Raw genomic sequence first — 23607 nt, 5'->3', positions numbered from 1 at the left:
TGTGTGTGTGTGTGTGTGTGTGTGTGTGTGTGTGTGTGTGTGTGTGTGTGTGTGTGTGTGTGTGTGTGTGTGTGTGTGTGTGTGTGTGTGTGTGTGTGTGTGTGTGTGTGTGTGTATGTGTATATATATATATATATATATATATAAAACCGTTGTGTATTTATATAACAGCACAAATGATTGATCTGTTTAAAAATGTTGCCGACCAAAATCGCAAAACATTGCGTGCAATGGGAATTGAACCCGGGTCGCGGCGGGTAGGCTGCCGAAACCTACTGAAATAGCAAGCAAACTACTAGGCCTCTAGTGGTTCAGATGACATATTAAGAGGAATTAGAATTTATCTCAATCACACTGTTTTTACTCACAGTGCCAATGTGACCTTGGTCAGTGATCTTTTTCCTCGATTGATCAATCATTGCACAAATACGGTAGTAAACTGTGTAGTAGAACACACGCCTAAATACTGTATGCATTTCCAATCGTATTCACCGTATTTGCGGCGTATAAGGCGCATTTTCAAAATTTGGGCCAATTTGGGTTTTTAGGTGTGCCTTATTGTCCGTAAAATATGGTCCACACCCTTCCATTCCTGGCATGTGACTTGTGTCCAGAAATAAACAAATCCCATTCGGAATCATGTTAAATGGGATTCAGCACACACAAATATACAGACACACACCTGTCACCATTTAAAGTGCCTCTGAGTGACCCCTGGCACATTCTCCGACCTGTGAAATGTTTTCATGGCCTGAACACACACAGGTTGAACTTTTTGGCTGTGATTCCAAGAGCTGTGTTTGACCCAAACATGACACTGCTCATCACCAAAAGATTCTTTTATAGCTGCAGGGAGCACAGTGCAGACGGCATCAAACTTTTAGGCTGTTTTTCTTTAAGCTTAAAGTTCAACTTAATGCTTAGAAAATGTGGCTGGACGCTTGAACTCTGCAAAGTAGCAGTCAGGGTACAATGCAGAAAGTTCCAGAAAAGTGAGGGGAAAATTTGAAATAGATTACATAATTATCTTTTCAGTTAATCTTTGTTTGTTCAAGAAGCACACATTCTTTGCTCATTTGAATTTTTTTATTGAACATTTAATTAAAGATGCCTTTCACTACGGATCATTTTGCTTGTGTTATTTTTTTCCTTATTTTACTTCGGAGAAAAAGTAAATCATATTGTGCAGTATCTTTTTCTCATTTTAGGTATTATATATCTAATTTTCTAAATACACTTTCAAATGATTTTTTTTGACAAAACAATCATAAAATCATAAAACTAGAAATAAATATATTAGTTTCAATGAGTCATTTTTTAAGATATTAAAGCAAGAAAGTCTGTCGATTCTGTAGCGTAAGAACTGATTACTTGTATTCTAACTAAAATGATATTGTCTTCATTTTCTGTGTTATTTATCTCATTTTTGCAAATATGTTTTAGAATTATTTAAATCCAAAATCATAAAATAGGGGGAAAATACCTAAAAATAGGCAAACCTCATATTATTTATCTATTTTTAAAAATACATTTTAAAATAATTTATTTTTTAAAATGCAAAAAAGGGACTGCACAATACGTTTTTAAAAATACGTACCCAAAAAGTTTTTCATGTATTTTTCCGGAAAAAACACATAAATAAAACCTGTGAAACAAGAATATGTTTCCGTCGTGCAGTGGTTAGCATGTTCGCCTATCATGCGAAAGGTCCCTGGTTTGCGACCGAGTGGATACATATATTGGCAGGAAGAGGGATGGGCACCACCAAGCTGTACTTACCCATGACACACCGCAGGAAATGGTGCCCCTACGACCCTAGTGGTTAAGGGATCCAACCAACCAACCAACCAAAACAAGAAAATTAAAACCTCTAATTAGCATACTATCTGGCTATGGACAATGAATTTATTTGCAGTGCTAAGTAATAGATGCTAAAATTTTGTATGAACACAACAAAAAGTGTCAGGAAACGGCTACCAGAACTTCTTTTGGGCTTTGTAGGGTAGTTTTTCATAGTTTTTGACACCCATGGTCACACCATAAACATTAGTTCACTTCTTAATAGAGCTGTATAGAATTTGTTAATTTATTTACTCGCTACCGCCATCTTCTGGCTCAGGTCATCATTGCAGCCTCTATCAAGCTCATTATGTTGCACGTGTAAGTTCGTGCTTGCCTAGATCCGCTCGAATAAACTCTTCTTTTTTCATCTTTTTGGAGGTTTTGGTTGTGGTTTGAACTGTACTTAAAACAGGCCCTTTCTTACTTTCACTTATTTCATGCTATATTAAGACATATAAACAAAAAAAGTGAGGACGAACATGACATAGTCCTTTAGCACTGCCTCCCTGCCCCCCACACCACCCCCTCACCCACATTTCTCCTACCAAATGTGTTCCGCCCCGTACAGCTTTGCTAAAGGTAAAATAAAAGCAATTAGGCGTGGTGAAATATAAATCATAAATGCTCTTCGAGCTCAGTTCATAATTGTTAAAACATACTTTCAAGACAAACGTATCTAAATCCCAATTTATCTATGCAGTTCTCTTCAGTCAGAAAAATGCATCTCAAAGTGCTGTATAAAAACATTCCATGTACTATAATATAACACTAGTACATAAAGACACCCCCCCCTTAGCAAAAATGAAAATTATATTTTTAAACTAACTTTTTTTTAACTCGAAAGATAGCTAGCTCAATAGATGGATAGCTCTACCGCTCGATAGCTAGCTAGCTTAAAAGCTCCATAGCTAGAAATAACAATTCAATATTCTTATATACACAGATTTCTTGCAAATGTTATTGTCATGTGAAAAGTTCATATGTCCATTTTTTTGTCTTTTTCAACTTATTTCAGTTTTTCTTTTTTCTCATCCAACTTTTTAAGGCAAGTCATGTATAAGGACACTTGCATTCCACCTTTAGAAATATTTTAAAAGAAATATCACTACTATAAGATGAAAATGTTTTCAAATTATTCATATTTTATGTCATATAAATGTTTATATATGTTATATATTTCCTATTTAACATGTCCCAGCACTCAAATTAGGAGTGTGTAGACATTTTGAAATCCCCTATATGTCATCTGACGTACATAGAAAAAAATAGCCCTGAATTTTGGTTTTGGAACGTAGTGTAGATATTCTAAAACATTTGTACATTGTCATCATTTTGATATAAATATAATGATAATAGAACATATTTGCTTCCTTTTTCCCCCTTTACCCTGAACGCAATGTCCTTTGGTGGTTTCGTCTCATAAATTCAGTCACTCTTTGTTGTGTGTGTCGACGCACAACTATGTGTGTATGCTTGAACTGAGTGCCTGTGATGACAGACACAAAGAAAAACACACAAGTCCCACTCTCTGCCTCAAGTTACTATCACACACACAGTTCCACGCACACAATTCCATTGCCACTCTGTAGGCTGCACATTCCGACATTCATGAATGCGTTTCTGACTTATTTGTGCGCTCGGCGATGGCCGCAATGAGACTCTGTGCAAATATCTGCGGCCGAACCGAAGAGAGAAAGGGCGAAAGAGAGAGAGAGAGGCCATTGTTCGCCTCTGTGTGTTTGTGTCAGACATGACGACAGGATGAATAGCTGAAGAACCTGATTGTGGACGCTTGTAATGTGAGCCTTTCCACCCAGAAAAAAAAGTATAAGGCAGAATTGAGGGGTTGAGCGGGCGTTTTAAGAAGTGAACAGGCGCTAAAAAGTGAAGAATTTGGGGTTAAATATGGTCCATTTTAACACAAATTATGAGTATGTTTAGCCAGTCCAATGTGGACCATATTCAATAAAAATTATGTGATTGAAAATTCAACCCCAAAAATACCTCTTTTCAACTCTCACTTTTAACCGATAAAGACCTTTTCTGGATGTTTTTGATGTTTTGAAATGCATTTTCATCCATTTTCTACTGGCCAGGATCCTTCACATAATAGTCCAAATGGAGTCCCTAAAAATCTCTTTTCAACTAATGAAATATTTTCCAACCCTTTTTTTGTGTGCCGGTACCTTGTGTAACGTGGCCCAAATTTAGCCTCCGAAAAGCTGTCTTTTTAATGTTTTGAAAATATATTTTTTTTAATTTTTACTTTTCAATCTAATAGCGTGTTTTTGACGTCTTTTCAACAGGTTTTTACTCAACTGGTACGTATGTAATGTCAAAATTTAGTTTCTTTTCAACATTTTCAACTATTTTTTGCTGGTTGAGAACAACATCTAATGTGATCAAAATTTTGCCCCGTAAAAGACGTCTTGGAAAAGACGTTTTTTTTTTTTTTTTAACTTTCACTTTTTAACCAGATAAAGAGGAAACTTGGCGTCTTTTTAAAATCGTTTCCCCGTATTTCCAGACAGTTTTTGCTAGATGGGGTACCTCGTCTAATGTGGTCCAGTTTAGGCAACTCAAAAGACGTCTTTTCAAGTAAATAAAGAAATCTTTTCGACAGAACCTTCACATCTTATTAATGTATTTTCAACCATCGTTTTCCGTGTGGGTGCCTCATATTGTGTCCAAATTTAGCCCCCTAAAAATATATATTTTTTCAACTTTCACTTTCCAACCAAATAAACACATCTCAATCTAAACTTAAAACTCACTTCTACTCCATTGCATATGAATAATAACCTACTCTTCTTGTCGGCTGAAAAATAGTCTGTGCAACATAGTGTACTAATCTGTGAAGCCCTTAGAGACTTATTGTGATTAAGGGCTATACAAATAAAAATGACTTGACTTGACTTGATCTTTTGGATGGAACCTTGGCGTCCTTTTAGTTTGTCTTCAACTTTTTCTCAACCATTTTTTTTGCTGGTTGGTTACCTCTTCTAATGAGATCCAAATTTAGCCCCCCAAAAGACATCTTTCTACCATCTTGAAAAATATATTTTTTGACTTTCTGTTTTCAACCAAATAAAGACAAACCTTTGGGTCTTTTTCCTTCTTTTTAACATCTTTTCAATCAGTTTTTGCCTCCTCTAATGTAATCCAAATTTGTCGTCCCCAAAAGACGTCTTTCCAGCTATTGCTTTTTAACCAAGGATATATGTTTTTCGGTCTGATCCTTGGAGTATTTTCAACATCTTTTCATCAAGTTTTTGCTGGCCAGGTACCTCGTGTATTATGCCCCCTAAAAATTGTTTTCCAATGTTCTCTTCTCATCCAAATAAAGACAGAATCCTGGCATCCTATTATTTTATTTTGAACTATTTTCAACTAGTTATTTCTGGCCCTGTACCTCCATGTACTGTGGCCCCAAGGAGGTTTTTTCAACATTCACTTTTTAACCATATGAAGTAGTTATTCAGACAGAACCTTGGCATCTTTTTGACATCTTTTCAACTGACTTTTGCTGGGTCTGTTGCCCCCAAAAAGAAGTTGTTTTCAAATTTCACTCTTCAACCAAATAATCAGTTCGATGGAATTTTAGCATCCTTTCAGTTTCGTTTGAACTATTTTTAGCATCGTTTTAACTGGTTGAGTCTTTCCAACATCTTGAAAAAGACCTTGGTGTCTTTTTAACACCTTTTTAACGTATTTTCAACCGTTTTTTTTCTGGGCAGGTCACTCATCTAATGTCTAACGTCTTTGTAACTTACTTTTCAACCAAAAAAAAGGTTTTTTTTGGACAAAACCTTGGTATCTTTTTAACAGTTGTTCAACCATCTTTTATTGGGCAGGTACCTCATCAAATGCCCATCAAAAAGCTATCTTTCCAATGTTTTGCTAAAGACATATTTTTCAACTGTCCTTTTTGAATTATATAAAGATGTCTTTTGTATGGAACCATCCTCTCTTTTCAACTTAGTGTCAACACCCTTTTAATCTGTTTACCTCATCAATTGTGTAGCAAATGTGGTTATCCAAAATGCATTTTTTTTTTCCCATCACTTTTCAACCAAATAAAGACATCTTATTGGATGGGAACCACGGCATCTTTACATAATTTCAACAGCTTTTCAAACTGTTTTTGCTGGGTGGTTCCTTATCTAATGTGGTCCAAAATGAGCCCCCCAAAAGCTATATTTTCAAAGTTTTGAAAAAGACGTTTTGTCAACTTTCATTTTAAAATCAAATAGACGTCTTTTGGACGAATCCTTGGTGTCTTTTTAACCTATTTTTGTTGGGTGGATACCTCATCTAAGTAGGTCAAAATTCTGCCCCTATTTTTTCTGATTTTCCAACCAAATAAAGTCGTATTTTAGACAGAACCTTGAAGTATTTCAAAAAGTATTTTAAACGCCTTTTCAACCATTCTTGTTGAATGAAATCTTCTTGTTTTGCGTCCCCGCCTATCTGTATTTTGCGAGTCTCTTTTTTTTTTTTTCTGCACAAAGAAGCAACAGGGGGCAGGGTGCCATGAGGCGGGGAGGGTAATTGTCTCAAGGTGTGGAGAGAGCTCAGCGGGCTGTTATTGTGCCACTCTGCTCCCTGCAGTGTGTCGTTATAGCGCATGTTTGTGTGCCCGGCTGAGATGTTGAAAGACAGGTAAAACAAAACAAGGAGGGGAAAAAAAAGAGCAGGTCAGAGGAGAGCGCGTGAGATGTGTGAAATAGAGCGCAGCATCCTTTTAACTTCCAAATCATAATGCATGCAGGTGGGGGGGTACAAGAGAAACATAGAGAGAAAAAGGAGAAGAAAAAAACAACAATTGTAATATTCCGATTGTACAGAGCCAAAGGCATGACATGTTTTGGAGAGTGTATGTGTGTGTGGAAAAAAAAAAGGGGGGGGGGGCTTTGGAGCCCCTGTGGGGGTTCCTTGTAGAGTTCATCCCTCTTGAAGAAGGGAAGGAAAGGGAGGAGTGAGGGAGGAGAGTGAAGCTGTCTAGTATACAAACTATTCACACCGCAGGCCAGCGTGTGCATGCCGCCCGCAGCGCACACACTTGCCGTCCAATAAGATGAATGCGCAAACTTAATCGCACATCATAAATGGTGTTGGAAGAAGTAAGCGACTTATATTTGATAGAAATTGTTGCTACGTGATCCCTTTCTTTTTATTAAGAGTTCCCATTCAAACCAAAGAAAATTTATATAATCATATTTCTGTGTGATCATATAATTACAATAACATAGAACAATAATATAAATAGGCATTTAATGACACATTAATTAAATTGTTGTATCGGTGTGGTACGATATTCTATATCAGAAGACACCAACATTTTTTTAAGCTGAGAGCTACTGTGTTGACAGTTACAGTTACAGTTTGATTTACATTTCTAAAAAAAAAAAAAATTTCATGTTGTTACAATGTTTTACTATGTTGGCTATGTGTTGTTACAAGGTTGTAATTATTGGAAATAGGCTGCAAATAGATATAAATACTAATAAATACAACCACTAATAAAATCTGCTTTGCATAGGGACACAGAATGGTTTACACAAATAAAAACTAATTTTAAAAATAATTTTGGAAGATTTGATCAGGGATTTAAAGACACTGATCATGTCAACGATTTTTCATTGCCAGTTAGAAATCAAATTTCCTAGAAAGTCACGACCATCACAAGTGAGATATTTTCCAAAACGATCTGCGGGCTACCTTAGTGTATTACATGAAAATCACCTTTATTATCATCATATTCTATTGCCTGACAATAATATATTTGTATTGCGTTTCAAAAAGCTTACTACGATGCCAGAAGACCGCTACTTACTATTCTCTTTATTCTGTTGTTGTTTGTTTTGTATATTTATATATATATATATATATATATATATATATATATATATATATATATATATATATATATATTGCATGTTCTCCCCGGGCCCGCGTGGGTTTCCTCTGGTCACTCCTATCTTTATGCGTGTGTGTGTCTGTGTGTGTGTGTGTGTGTGTGTGTGTATATATATAAGTGTATATGTGAGTACATATACACTTTTATACACACACACACACACACACATATGTGTGTATATATTGCATGTTCTCCCCGGGCCTGCGTGGGTTTCTTCTGGTCACTCCGGTTTCCTCTCACATTCCAAAAACATGCAGGTCAGGTTAATTGGCCGGTCCAAATTGTCCCTAGGTGTGAATGAGCGAGTGAGTTGTCTTTTCAATACCGTTTTCAATACCCTAGGTGTAAAATAATAGGATTTGTTTCTATTTAGTGCAAAACAGTACAATAATTTTTCGCCAATTCCATAAGTTTTTGAATAACGTGTGCGAAACGATTCATTGATTTAATAATTGGAACGATTGATTTGATTCAGTTAGATTCATGTCACATAGGGTCATGATTTGATTCTATATGGTGCAGCTCAGTTCGTAAGGGTATGATACAATGTTGTTTTTATTCTACGCACAAATATAATGACGCTTTTGATACTGTAAGTGCGCCACTATTTCAAAGATATACCGTATTATTTGTGTATAATGCGCACCATACATTTTTGTATTAAAAGGTTCACTTTTCCTCAGCTCAAACTACGCATTTTAAGTGACTAATGTTGTTGAACGTGTGCGGCCATCATTAAAATAATTTATTGACGAAGTACGCTATGAACACTATACCAACATAATCTTCATAATGTATTTATTTAAGGTCCTACAAAGTCTGATTCATCATTAGGTATACCAGAGAGTTGTTCTTTTTTGCGTTTATTTATATTTTTCACAACGATGTTCTGTTTTCTCTATCCTCAAACTTTCATCTCTGGTGCAGTAAATAATAAATTGTGAGATAATGCCTTTTCATTTGTCATCTCTATCCCTTGTTATCTACGTGTTAGGTTTCGGCGTTTTCACCACCGCGACCCAGTTTTGATTTCTGTTGCATCCAATATTATTTGATTGTGGTCAGCAATATATTTCGATTGATCAATATTGCTTAGCTACGGTAATAAACTACGATATAACATCATGTATAACGTGCAGGCAAACTTCTCTTTTAGGTAAAAAAAAAAATGCGTGTTATACACGAATAAATACTGTTCTCCAAATTCAAGACAAACCGATACGAAACACAATACATTTCAAACTGGAACGATTCAGTTTGGTAGGTAAGGTGATGTAAAATACATTTACCTCAATCTTTTTTTTTTTTTTTGCCTAATTTTCAGACAATTTTATATTATAATACGATCTAACCTTGAATAACTATTTATTTGAACATGAAAATTTCAAATAATGTAAAATAGTGACTAAGTATGTTTATGAAAGCATTTCGACCTCCCGGCGGTCCGTCATCTCCGTGTACCGCTCATCTCTCAACGCGCTCCTCTCGACCTTCCAACAGGTGTGAAGTGATTTTTTTTTTTTTTTTCAAGCGCTCACCATCGCTTGTTTTCATCGCCAACGGCAACAGGAGCGGGGTATCAGAAAAGGATGAAATATGACGCTGGAAAAGTTGGGAGTGATCCAGAGGGAAACTGGAGGGAAGGTGGGGGTAACTCTGCACGGCCTATCAGACATCAAGAGCAGGCCCAGCCTTTGCAGCTCCTCCTCCCCGGGCCCCGCCCCCCCCACTCTGGTGCTCACACGTTGCCTTTGGTTGCCTCTCGCTCGAGAGGCCCTCAGAGCCGCTGAGAGAGGAAGCTAGATCAGTTACACACTCCAGGTCCGCAGAGTGACCCCAGGGCAGAAGGGAAGGAGCTCCTGCAGAGAGCTGCAGAGCCCCTGTTTCAAAAGCGTCCCACCCTTAGTTTCGAGCAAGTCCGGCATGTTCGACTGCATGGAAGCTCTCAGGCTGGCCCCGCGGCCACTCTACGACGTGTCGGCGCAGGGCTCCTGCATGCTGTCCAAGGCCCCCCCGTTTTTCTCCAGCCTGGACCCCTTCGCTTGGGCCGGGAGCGGCAGCCTTCAGTGTGAGTACTCGCTTATTCCCACATTCCCAAAGATGACTTCACTTGATTGACAGCTGCCTGGAACAATACAGGTCTTGACCTGGGGTGCCGGCGCCGGACCCCGCGTCCGAACAGAAACGGCTTTGACAGATTGAAAGCATAGCGGCCTCTGAGTCGCATTGTGGGTTTTTTGGCCTTTTGGCTGGTTTCAACACTTTTCGGATCATGGTCGTTGTCTTTCTCAATGGCGCTGACGTATTTGCAGTCAAACGAGTCCCAGAGCGCTAAGGCTGGAACAATGGCCAACAAAATCAAAACAAAAGTGGACCTTTCTGTCAGGGCAAACTCAAACATTGACTATTTGTTCACGAGTGCCGGTCGGGCAACCCCGGCACGCTTTGGCCTCAGTCCGAAGCGTCCCCGGGCCCAAGCGACCTCCAGTCTATTTATCTCCGGTAATCACTGGGACAGCAACCTGTCAAGTCGGCTAACGATGACGGATGAGCGGTCGGCTTGACAAACATCGCGGCAGGGGCCTGTCCCGACTCGCTTGGGAAATTCCCCCAAAGATGCGTTTTGTGTGCTTTTATTTTACTCCAAAAAGTTTTTGAGAACCTAACTGACGTGTCGAACTCGATCGAATCACTTTCCTTTGCAAGAGGTTTGAGCAAAGTGTTTTCACTGCTGGACGAACCAGTTTGTCTGTTTGAGCAATAGCATGCAAAGGCGATTGACTCACTGCATACCTTTATGCTCCGTCTATTCTTCATGCCATTTTCAAATAATTCTGCTTGTTTAGAAACTATTTGGAGGTTTAAATATCGATCATCGCCTACTCGATTAGTGTGGTTCAATCTTCCGCAGTTTTTGAATGTTGTAAAACATGATATCGAAAAAAGGTTTTCAAACGCGGAATGCCTTTAGCTTAACTATATTTTAGTCTCATTAAGAGGTGTCGAGATAGTTGATCGACGACCTCGTTACCAAAGTTTTGATGATCAATGGTTTGTTCAGTTGTCGAAATGCACAGCATTTTACGAGCGCCCAACTAAATATTCTCAAATTGCTTTCTTAAGAAGTAATTAATCGTCAATATCACATGAACATTTTTTATCTCTGAAGATGTTGTTTTAAATTATCTCTATCGTCTCTCAATTGCTTATTAAAGAGTTATTTAATAAATAGGCTAACTATTGTCAAGATCTTTTCTCGCTTTATCTACCCATTTTTTCCGTTTTAATACTGTGTGTCCAAACCTTTCTGACTAAACGGTTACTTTAGAAAATAAAGCAAAGGATGTTATTTTTTGGTTACTTTTTCCAAGAACTTAAAAACTATACAATTACAAAATGTACAATTACATTACTTTTTTTTTTAAACAATTGAATGGTACTTTTTTGTTTCCAAGAAAAAAGGATGACCAAGACCCGATATTGTATGATATTGTATTCGTAAAAATATAACCTCTTTATCTGCCACCAGGTTAGAAAGAGTAATGTAAATGGTTAGCTTCCATATTTAGTAACTCATTACAGCATCCATACATTATCTGCACCGCATATCCTTACTAGGGTCGCGGGGTTGCCGGAGCCATCCCAGCCGTCTTTGGGCTGTGAGCAGGGGACACCCTGGAATGGTTGCCAGCCAGTTGCAGGGCACACAGAGGCAGACAACTTACTCTCTCATTCACACCTAGGGACAACTTGGACCGGCCAATTAACCTGACATGCATGTTTTTTGGGAATGTGGAAGGAAACCGGAGTGCCCGGAGAAAACCCACACAAACATGGGGAGAACATTCAAACTCTGCACAGGCTGGTTGCTGGATTTAAACATATGGCCTCAGATCTGTGCTGCGGATGCACTAACCACTCAGCTGCTGTGCCGCCCGCATTACAGCATATAAAACAAATTATTAGTGGTAGACATTTTTTATTTGGAAACCCAGGCCACTTAAAAATAGATGGCGGGCCATAAATGGCCCCTAGGGCCATATTTTTAGGCACCCCCTGTATTAGACAGACCGACAACCGTCATATTTTTGTGCTCTATGGATTTTAAATAAGTTGTTTGGGAAAAAAAAATCTAACTCACTGCCACTTAAATGGAAACTGACTTTGAAGTTTGACATGTAAAGCCGCCAATAGCACTGAATTTGTAGAAAAAAATCCCATAATTGCTGAAATGATCAGCCTCAAATGTCATGCATAACAAAAGAGTGAACATTTTCCTCTTGGCTGAGGAGGACATGGAAATTGTTGCAAGGAATTTGATTACAATTTAACTTAAGTCGTGATACCAACGTGAAAAAACTCTCACGTTTCTAAGTAATGCTCACGTTTCAATGCTAACCCAGCCTAGCATAAGGGACCACAAGGGAAAGTTGCATCCCCTCGGCAGTCCATTCCAACCAATGAAAAACTCAGGGAAGCTTCTCTTGCGTCGTCCTTTGTGTCAAACGTCAACGGACATTAATAAGAACCGCGTCCATAGCGGAGCGTATCACCGCACGACAGCGTCTCGCTGTGAATTTTTTTTTCTCTTTTTTGCTATTCAGCATCCACTTTCGCTTTGGCCGGCCGGGACCCCGCCATTGGCCCTGTCTGGGAGCGCTAGTTGGCCCGTCTCGGTGATGTCCCGGTCGCTCACGGCTCAGTTTACACGCCTCGTCTTGTGTAACCCGCAGCTTTTAATGAAGCCATTATAATTAGAAAAGGCCTCAATTAAGAGATTAGCAGGCGTGTGGGGGCATGAAAGAGGAGTAGAGGGATGAATTTGGTTTTGGGATTAGCCTTGCGACCCCCCTCCACATCACTCACTCCCTCCCTCACACTGACTCCTTATTTGTTGGTGTTTCAGGGCCCTGATGGGGACATCTTCTTTCTGGGCCGGCATCTTTAAAATCGTCCGGAACGGTACAGCGGGACCACCGCGTCCCCCAAAGTGAGATGTGTAGTCTGGCATTCAGTAGTCAGGAAGAGTCTTTTGGCAGCTTAGAAGTAAACATGAGATTGGAAACTCGATCACAACACAAGTATGAACTTTGTATCCATAGTGAGTGACTGCAGGGATTTTAATCGTTGATTACTTTTTGGGGTTCTGATATTGAAAATTCTGTGATTTTAAGAATGCATAACCCATCTAACATCTGTAGTGATAAATTAGTTCTGGACCATTTTAGATTATTTTAGTCTAAATAAGGACATCTGACATTGAGGTTTTTAGTCTACCACCAATGCGGTGCCCACAGGCACCAGATAGCCCTCTGAGAACACATGAGAAGTGGACTGGTTCTGAAAATAGCTTACCAATGGATATTTCGTGAATTTCTAGGAAATTCGCTTTAATTTATCTGGTAGGCATTTTTAGTGGAGTATTTTAACCCTACTTCTAATATGTACAACCTGGTAATACCATAATATTAGTATCACGTTGGGATTTTAGAAATGCTCATCAAATTAGTAGCCCAACGCAGTGTTCCGTAACAAAAAAGTCGCTCTCAGCTTCAAAAAGGTTTGTGAACCTTGATTTAGTCTATTCAATGGCATCCAAATTTAGTAACAAAAAAAATAATGATTGTGTTTTCTTTAAATGTGGTCCAAGAAAAGTCCAGAACAGGTTATTCAATGTCTTTTCAAAGGCTTGAATAAGACGTTTTTCAACTTCAACTTTTGTATCTTCGAGTGTTTTCAACCAGTTTTTGCTGGATTGCAATTTTCCGTCTCATATTCCCACAGAATTCAGTGAATTGTTTCTTTTGTTGTATGTTAACAAATACAAAAAAAATCTTGGGCATGATTTTTACTACTAGAAAAATCACAATTCATAATGCCTCTTTTTAGTTAGGATATCTGCTCAACTTTAAGGTTACCGTTATTGATTGAAGTGGGCGAGTATCGATACCAAATGTATTGGTCTGATCCCACGCCTTATGCAAATTATACTTGCAACATTTATTGATACTGATTTCTGCTGCCATGCTTGTGTTCGTCAATTTTTTTTATTATTTTTTATAAATTTGAGTTCTTGAAACAAAATGTAATTTATAAAAAAAAAATGAACCAATAATTGACCAATAATTGTATTTTAGGTAAATGTGCTAAATTTAGCGATAATATGTCTTTGTGTTGGAAGAACATTTCACATTAAAAGCACTAATGCATATGTGAGTAATGAAAAGTAGAGTACTCGTATTGGTTAGAAAAACAGTAATATTAAACATTCTATAGACATGACTATTACTGTTTTTGCCATGTTTATGCAATTTTAGTGAACATAATAAATAGAGGATATAAAATTATTGCAATTGTTTTTCAAATGCAAATGTTTTTAAAAGTAGTATTGATACTAGGTTTTGGTGGCCTAGGGAAAAAAAACTGCATTTCCAATGTTGGCCAATAAACATAAGGCAGATTTAAATAAAGTACTGTGCCACATTTCAGGTTACCTATGATTTTAATTGTTATCAATTTAAAGCTTTTTTTTTAAGCTAACTAATTTTTGATATAGCAAAAATTTAATATCACGATTTTTTAAAAGCAATATTATAATTTGGGTTTTATTATGATTTTTGAAGGAAAATTAATCGCGATAAAAAGCCCAGTTTTTACCATTTCTGTTATACAAAAAATACAGTTTTACAAAAATAAATCTTCCCATTTTAGTTGCATCTAATTTTTAGACAAGATTTGATCCAAATGAATTAATGCAGGGGTCTCTAACTTATGGGGGTCAATTGTGGCCCTCGAGATAACTATTTGAGGCCTGTGCCTTAATTTAAAGGTCTAAAGGTACAGTGTGTAGAAATATTCATTCATTAAAAAAATAATATCGTGACGGGCTGGAAAATAGGTGAGAATAACGATAGTGTGGTCTGGTAACCAAGTCTCCAAAGTTTCATTCAAAGTCTCCAAAGTTTCAAGTTTCAAAGTATTCATGTGCTTTTTAGCACTCCTTTTCAGTTGCACTTTACTGACATCCAGTTGTCAAATATTCCACGCTGTAGTTTTACTTTTGGCCCACTCAAATTATAGATGAATTTGTTACTTTTTCATTAATTCTCAAGATCATATTTTGTTTAGAAAATTTGATAAAAGATTTTAACAGTAGAATGTTGGTATCGAAGCTTTTCTTGTTAAAAAACAAATTTGGCCCAACCTCAACCATTGTCCGCCAAGTAAATCGAGTTTGAGACCCCTTGCTTTAATGTGTTTCGATTTTAGTTGAAGCAACTTTATTATTGACCTGATGATATCAGTTCGAAAAAGACAGTATTCAACAAAGCTGTCAAACAACGCCCTGACAGTTGTCCGACTAGACCCAATCCCAGCGCTAAGCCACCGATGATTCACATCGGTGTAGTAGACCATCTGAAATCCAAGGGCGTTGTTTCTGTTCGCAAGTGTGTGAAGATTGTCAAGTTGAAGTATTTGTCGGTGGTGTCTGGTCAGCTTGTGCAAACGTGCGTGTGTTTGTGTGTGTGTCCACCTCCTCCTTTTTAAACGTCTGCCTCTTTGTTTTTTATGGAGCCGTCTTCTGGACAGCGGCCCGGTTTTCACAGTCTTTCCTTTAAGAGGCGCTAGCAATGACAGGAAGGGCTCCTCCTCCTCCTCGGGCAGGAAGGCAGGAGAGGACAGAGGGGGGAAGAGGGTTATTACCAAGGTTTTTTTGGGTGGGGTGTCGGAGGAGGGGTGTGTGTGTGTGTGTGTGCTGGTATTGAACTTAGAACAGCTGATGAAAGGGATTGTCACTCACATCTCCCCCTCCTCCTCCCTGCTGTTGCGGTAATTACGCACTCAGCATATTTGCGGCCCCCCTGCACACCGTTGCGTTGAATCCCAACAAGTCGGAGCACTTGACAATGACAATTGATTTGAAAAGGATGAAGGCAGACGCTTTGGCGTGTTTTTGTGTACGTGCGATGCAATACTGGCGTCTCCCGCCCACAGCCATGGCCGTGCAGCCGCCCATTTTCACATGTGCAGGCACATTCCACACGGGGCCGAAGAACATGAGCTGGAGCCAGATGAAGTGCCGGGTTTTGAAATTATTATTATTAGAAGCACGCTCGACCTTCTCCAGCTTCCGCGTTGCTGGTGTTGGAAGCCCGTCTTCATTTTGTCAGGATTTTCCTCAAGCTTTGTTTTTGATTGACAGTTTGAGGGGGAAATTGAAAGTCGAATGGATCTCGTCCAACACTCGTCGCCTTGGGTGCTTTTGAACGTTATTAACTGTCATGCAAGTGTTAGAAGAAATGTCTTCTGTGATTCGATGTACATGTTTTGGATAATGAACGCTCTTATATATTAAGAATTGAGAGTCTTGTTAGCTAGCATTTCAATTTTTTTTCACGTTCTTCACTATCTTGGAGTGAGTGTGTACAGCTTTAAAAGGCGGACCCTGGTCTTGCGATTGATATTAGTGTCACCAATCAGATGATAGAGCTGGCCAGATGAAGGGTTGACTCAGCCCGAGCGTTTGCTTAAGTATGAGTATTGTGGCTGTTTGTTCCTCTATAAGCAACGCTCCCCTCCCAACTGCTTCTGGTGACACACAAGCTAACTCCGTTATTTGTTTATTTTACAGTTGTTAATTAGTGTTAGTGTTTCTGGTAGGGTGAATATCTCCATGACGATCTAGGATTGTAGGTGACAACGTGTGTAATGCATGGTTAGGGTTAGCAATCAGAGGAAAAAAACGATTAATGAGATCTGCGTTTAATAAGTAGCGGAATAACGCAGTAACGCTTCGTGTAGTAACGACAGTAGAATTACTGAATGTTGTTAATTACTTGTTACAGTACTCGTTACCGTGAAAAGTAGTTGCATTCCAGGAACGCTTTCCGTTGTTACGTCTTTTTCCCAACACTGAAAATTAGCCGGTCTAGGCCACACATTCCTCTGTATTCACTGTTAAATTTTATTAAGTGTTGATACTTTGTCTTTTGGACATGTATCTTCCCATGCATGCCAACTTCACAAAAAACAATGCAGAAAAAACAATGGCAATCTGACTAAAATTAGTCCAAAATTTACAACTCCATGGACAGTGGTACACTCCAGTTCAAAAGTTCCTCTATCCTCAACACCTTGTCAATTGTGAAGCTGTTTGGAGCCCTCAGGCCAAAGTCAAGCTGCGCGCCATATGTCACAATGTCGTCCATGCAGCCGCCCCCATCGGCAATAAAAAAAAAAAAAAAAAACACCTTCAATGTCGGCGTGAAGACGGCAGATTGGTCAAGTCCAACTGTATTGACGCCAAATGGACGACAAGGGCCAACAGGTTGTTTTTCCAAACGTGAACTACAAGTAGGTGTCGACTCGGACGTTAAACTTGTGGCCCAAAGGAAGGAAGGAAGGGATGTTAACAAGACACCAGCAGCGCTTCCATAGGTGACACAAAGTCTACCAGGATGTTGGCGAAATGTGCTTTCCACTGTAAAGGCCATGATGTCAGAAGCGGACATCGTTCGCCGTGCTGATAGACGGCGTGACGCATAGTGGGGTGAGCGCAGAGTTACAGGTATTTTTCCAACTGAGCGCATAACATACAGTGTCCCTCCCCACAATTATGCAAATATGTTGCAAAATATTCCACGCGCCGAGGGACTCGAGAAATTTAGTCTGAAAGTTGCCCCATCTGGCTTGTTTGTTCTAGAGCTGTGACGCCATTGAAATACACTTTCAAAATAGCGAATCCCATGAACAAAACTTGCGAAGCAGCTTCGAAACAGACAGCAATTTTAGTGAACAAAGTTTCTATGACCTCGATTTTTTTGGTCCATTATGATCAAGAAATGTCCCTGATCGATATTTCTTGAGAAAAATATATAATAATTACAATGCCAGAGAATTACTCATACAGCTGTATCAATTTGAACCAGTCATTGAGGCGTGTGACGAGGACAAACTCGACATGATATTGTTTCCGGATCACAGATAGCTGAGTTTAAGATCTTCCTCTGAGAGATTGTTCGATCCACGTGCCACTTTCTACCCTTTTTCATTGAGTTAATTTTGCAATTTTTTGTCATGAAGCACAGTTCGCTTGTCAGTGAGGAACACGTCATTATGAATGAGCTATACTAAAGACAGACGGAATGAATATATTTTGGTTGTATCCCTTAACCACTTTGGTCGTGTGGGGCATCCTTTCCTGTGGTGTGCCTTGGGCAAGTACAGTCTGGTGGCGCCCATCCCTCTTCAGGCCAACATATGTTTCCAATCGGTATCGGGGACCTTTCCTGTGTTAAGCGAATGTGCTAATCACTGCACTACGAAAACTTACTTTTGTAAAATATAGATATTGCACTGAAAGTATCACATATTGTCTAGATGGATTGTTTATTCTGTATTGAACTTCACTCCTCAGTTTTGAGTGTATGCAAAACTCTTTTTAATGATGGTGCAGGCATCGAGTTTCCACAAACAGCTTTCGTCAACACCCACTATTGCCGCGAACGGTTCCATTTTTTGTCTCAACCTGCATAGGAAAAGACAAGAAGTAAATGAATACCGTTAGCATGATATTAACAGCACATCTAGGCACATTTTCTGCTTATGAATCAACTAATTAACACGCAAAACAGTATTGCGAGTGACTCGCAAGCGTGCTAGTATCACAGATTAGGATGACAAAGACAAGACATAGTGTCTTCAAAATGCATTATCTCTAAAAATAATTGGAATGTACTAATGGAATGTAATATGTATATATTTGTTTAAGCAAAATCAATGTACGATTTCCTCAACTTTTAAATGTTTAAGAATTAGGTATTATCTTGAAGACGGCTGTTTTCTCAGAGCCAGGCCTTCGAGGCCGTGAACAGTTCAGGGCGATGACAGCCCTCTGACACTTTGGCTCGTGTGCGATTTTTCGTCACGCCAGGTAAAGCGTCTCCTGCTCTTCTCGCCCTTTCCCAGACGTTGTCAGTCAGTACCTGTCGGCTGGCGCCAGATGCGCTAGCTTGCTTTCAATGGCGCCTCTTTTCCATCTTCGAGACGCTGGCTTGTACATATCAACAGATTGGCTTACAGCTTTAGCCTCGCCCGCGAGCTTCTCACCTTAGTTCGAAAGCCTCAAAAGTCAACAGAGCACTGGTACAGTATTTGTTTGTTCTCAGAAGAAATACCAGTGTGGATTGTTGCACTGCCGGCATACTTTCTTTATGAGATCTACCGTAATTGAAAAGCCTTGATTGATGCTATTATCTTATTTAGCTACATCCACCATTTTCCATGTGGTTCTCAGCTGGTATATTTAGTCCACTTTACTATCATAGGGGTCACCAACCCAACATTTTGGAAGAGCCATAATGGACCAAAAACCTAAATTCTTAAGCCATAAAAAAAATCCTTGTAAAAGTCTATTTTTAAATCAAAAGAAAATGTGATTCATTCATAAAAGTTAGTCATTCCACAATTACAAACCCCAAAATATATATCACTACAGGCACAGAGAGAACATGCAAACTCCACACAAGGCTGGAATTCAACTCCGGACTTCCGTACTGTTGGGCTCCGTACTAACCACCCAGCCGCCGCACTGTCCTTGATTTATTTCGTTTTACTTTACTATTACATTTTTTAAAATGTATTTTCTTTCATTTTATTTTGTTATTTTTTTAGTTTGATTTGTTGTATTTAACATCATTATATTTATTTTGAAGTATAAACAGGTAGTTACCTTGGATGGATGACGTTGCTATCGGTCAGTTAGTCAGTAAAAGGGAAAAGTGTGAAGCACGTTATAAAGCGCTTTGGGAGGTCTTCATTGACTTGAAAAGCGCTATATAAATGCAGACCATTTACATTTGTTCCAAAATTTGGGGTTGCTAATATAAGTCCTTAATTTTTAAGGAAAAGCCCTGCTCTGTACAATAAATATATCATGTGGTAAATGACTATTTTAGTTACAAACATAGGTGTATAGAGGCCCTATTCTAGCAAACAGCACTCCAGTGTTCTAAAAGTTAATACATTGTATTTGCTAATTATGTTAGAAGGCTAATGGATGATTAGAAAACCTTTGTGGGATGATGTTAGCACAGCTGAGAACAGTTTATCTTGTTAAAAAAGCTAGAAAACTGACCTTCCTTTTAGCTACACGTGTATCTGGAGTATAACACATTTGTGTGTGATTAGACTTTCGGAATGGGCAAAGAGAACTATCATGTGAAACTCGACAAGTCTGTTATTGTTTTAAGAAATTAAAACTATTGCCAAGAAACTGAAGATCTCCTACAACGGTATGTACTACTCACTTCAGAGAACAAGCTATAACCATAGAAGAAAGAGAACTGGCGAGATGATAATTACATTAGATCCTTTAGTCTGAGAAATAGATAGATGCCTAACAGGTCCTCAACTAGCAGCTTGGTTAAATAGTACCTGCTAAACAGTGTCAACATCTACAGTAAAGAGGCGACAAAAGGAAGAGTCATTTGCGCAAAAGAACACAAACATTGGACAGCCTATTTTATCAATAAAATTTTGACTTAATGGAAAACAAAACATGTCTGAGTGACCCGAAACAGAAGTGTATATATTTCCCTTCCCTATCTTTTTCCATTTTTAAACATTTCTGAAAAATATCTAGGAGCCTCTAAGGCAGAACCACATGCGGCTCCAGAGCTACAGGTTGCTGACGTCTGTTGCTGACGTCTGTGCTGGCAGAACATGATTATGAGTTCATTGCATTTTTTATTTTAATATTTTTTGGGGGGAAATAATTAGGGGTTTATACCTTTTTTTTAATTAGTTTGCCTTTTTTGAATTTTAGGGTATTTTAAAAATTAGTTCATTTTGGGGATATTCGATGCCTTTTTTTAAATTTCCGTGATATTTAGTCCAGGTGTTTAATGTCTGTTTATCTTTTTGTATGTAATTAGTGCATTTTGTGGGTTTAATCCTTTTTTTAATGTTGGATATTTTTTTCATAATTAAGACATTTTATGGATTTTTAATTATTTAATAATTTTGCTATTTTTGTGAATTAATGATTAATACATTTGAAAGATGGTTATGCCTTCTTTTTTTTTCTTTTTTTTTTGGCAGAGCTCTCCAATGCCTCATGCAAATTATGGAGAGGTAGAGAGGAGACACGACTAAGTTGTACTCTCCATACTACTTGAAAAAAATTAAAATACTATAACAATCAAATCTGTTACTACTACTTTCAATGCTTAAGAAATACTTGTTTGCACATTTCAAGCACCATTTTTCTTTTATTATTTAACATTATCTGCCATGTAACAATTTGGAATACTTTAAGTATTTTCTATTTTTGATGAAGCAGTTTAAAAAAATGTACTGAAGTTCAACATTTTTCGTTGCGGCGTGTACATTGTGATGATTAAAATAAACTTTTTTTTAATTTTAGTACAACTCATCTAAAATTGTAGCTCAGAGTTCGTCCCCCCATTTGGCAAAAGTCATTGATTTCCCGCGCAAGACAAAGCGCTGCTGTGCAATTGTCAATCGACACAAGTGTGAATTGTTGAATGTCACTTTGCGCACACATTGAACTTTTAAAGCCCTGCTGGGCAAGTATTTAGTAATGACCCCCTTGAGCCAAGGTCAAAGTTAAATGGCCGAGCTTTGATTGAAGCTGTTGTCCACTGAGAAGTTTGTGTCCTGCCGCTCGACCCCTTCCCTTCTCTTTCTTTCGCCTTTCTTTTTGTTTTTATTGGATTATTTCTTTGTGCATCGGCGCTCCGCTTTTGGAAACCTTACCACTCTTGTTAATGACAGGCTGCCGGGTTCATATGAGGGTTGCAACAGGAGGGGGGGGTGCTCCACATTTGGTCGTCTACTGAAGGTGAGAGGGGGGGCACGGACTTTGGGTTTTTTTGACCCAGGGTTCTTGGGTTTTTACAAGGAAGGGATGCGAATACTGAGCTATATGTGTGAATAGCTGCCCAAGGTGACTGGATGCCAATAAAGGGGTCGTCAGCCTGGCCGAGAAGGGAGGGGGTCTTCTTCCCATCCCAGACACAACCTTTAGGGCCAGGAAACCGGGGGGTGGGGGGTCGAATGGGCAGAGGAAGGTGAAGTTGGGGTGAGTGAAGGTAAAAGTTGAAAGGCATGTTCAAGACAATCTGACTCTTTGGTCAACATTAAGGAGAAGTTAGATCTTGAACCTGAGTCCGAGCCGAACTTCAGCCAGCATTGGGCCGATAATGAGGGTTCGTACGGGTGCTCGAAATCCTGGAAAATGCTTGAATTTTCATGTTGTGTTTTTAAGAAATGAAAAGTGCTTGAATTTTGGGTGAAGTGTTTGTAAATGTGTGAAATTGTTGCCATGTTTCTCGACAGGTCTGCTAAGCTCATTCGATGCCAGACATTTCTCTCGATGCCATCTAATTTTTGAAGATCTATAGAAAATTCAGTTCTGTAGCTATATAACATAGGCCATATCAAAAGAAAGCTTCAACCCTCATTTTTCATAAGAAAAAAGGTATTTTCTTATTTTCTTAGGTATTGTTGAACATTCCTAATTTTCTTGAAAATGGTCACAAATAAAATATGAATCAAGTGGATTGGTTGGGCTCAGGCTGGGTCGGGCTTTAATTCCCGCGGGTCTGCGTCGGGTTGAATTCTTAGGCCTGATCTTACCTCTATCGTGAAGAAGTTCAGCATGGCTTCTTAGAGTCGCTTGGTTTTGTCGTATTCTCTTCAGGTTTGTTTAGAAGGCAGCTTTGGCAAATGTCATGGTACAGTTTCCCCCGAGAGACAGGACGGGGGCCGAGCCTCGTAAACTTCCAGCTTTTGTTTGTTCACATGGGCCTGGAGCTATACTGGCATTGGAAGGCCTTTCACGTAAAAATGTGAGCTCGTGAACACAAACACACCAAACTCCAGAAAAAGTCAACAGGAATGTCAGTCTCCCCCCCCCCACTCCCTGCCCCGGTGGCCAGTAAATTGAGGAGCCAATCAAATCTCAGCTGCCAATCAGCATTTTATCAGTGGCGGGCATCTGGCTATCAGCTAATTGTGTGTCCTCCTCTTTTTTCTCTTTAAAGATCTCAGCTTTTAAAATGGCCTTTCTGACCCACTGCTGACCAATAGGAATAACTTCAATGCTTTGTTTGTGTTTGCAGCCGTGGAGACGCAGAGCACCAGCTCCGAGGAGATGGTGCCCAGTTCGCCTTCCCCGCCGCCGCCGCCTCGAGTCTACAAGCCCTGCTTCGTGTGCCAGGACAAGTCATCTGGGTACCACTACGGGGTCAGCTCCTGCGAAGGCTGCAAGGTAACACAGAGCAGAAAAAGAGTGTAAAATATCAAGCTGCTGCTCCCTATAGTGTGATTGCACTAGTATTACAATAAAAGGGTGTAGGTTTGGTCTTGGCATTGGTGGCACATTTTTTTAAGTGATTACCTAATATTGGTGGGGACAAAACAATGATTGCTCGATTTTGGTGGGGACATGTCCCCTCTGTCCATGCACACCCTATCCAATATGCCTTATAAGGCATAAGTGCCAACCTTTTGACACTGAAAAGCAGTAAATTGTACACTGTATTTATACATGCAAAACACAATCCGTCTTTACAGTTTATTTTTTTTAAAAACATGCTTGTTTAAAACGTGGAGAGATTTTACCCAAAGGGAAAAATAAAGCAGTTGTAGACTATAATATTAGTCTCAAGATTTTGTTGTTGTTGTTTGTGGTCTCCTTTAAAAGTTGAAAGCAGATTTTATTTTTTTCTATTAAAGCGCCAGTGTATAATATTTGCCCTATAGATGGCACTGTATTGTCTAATGCGAACAAAAACTAGTGCCACAGAGCACAGCGTAGC

At 39.0% G+C, this 23607-nt stretch overlaps 1 protein-coding gene across 8 annotated transcripts in view; it reads left to right on the top strand.

The window, feature by feature from the left end:
• rargb (retinoic acid receptor, gamma b) overlaps positions 1-23607 on the top strand; it is a 107596-nt gene that overhangs the window by 72140 nt on the left and 11849 nt on the right. For 6 of the 8 annotated variants that reach the window (XM_088338647.1, XM_088338648.1, XM_088338649.1 and 3 more), the window contains one exon: positions 22909-23057. In XM_088338647.1, the coding sequence (XP_088194773.1) occupies positions 22909-23057 (149 nt within the window). Of the gene's footprint in view, positions 1-9530; positions 9831-22908; positions 23058-23607 lie in introns of those variants that run through there. The other 2 variants (XM_088338655.1, XM_088338654.1) reach the window with 2 other exon arrangements.

Source organism: Urocampus carinirostris, chromosome 6 (genome assembly GCF_059441175.1).
Source record: "Urocampus carinirostris isolate Australia breed hairy pipefish chromosome 6, RoL_Ucar_1.0, whole genome shotgun sequence".
NCBI classification, from domain to species: domain Eukaryota; kingdom Metazoa; phylum Chordata; class Actinopteri; order Syngnathiformes; family Syngnathidae; genus Urocampus; species Urocampus carinirostris.
The sequence above is the reverse complement of the archived record's forward strand: the minus strand, read 5'-3'. Positions and strand labels throughout refer to the sequence as shown.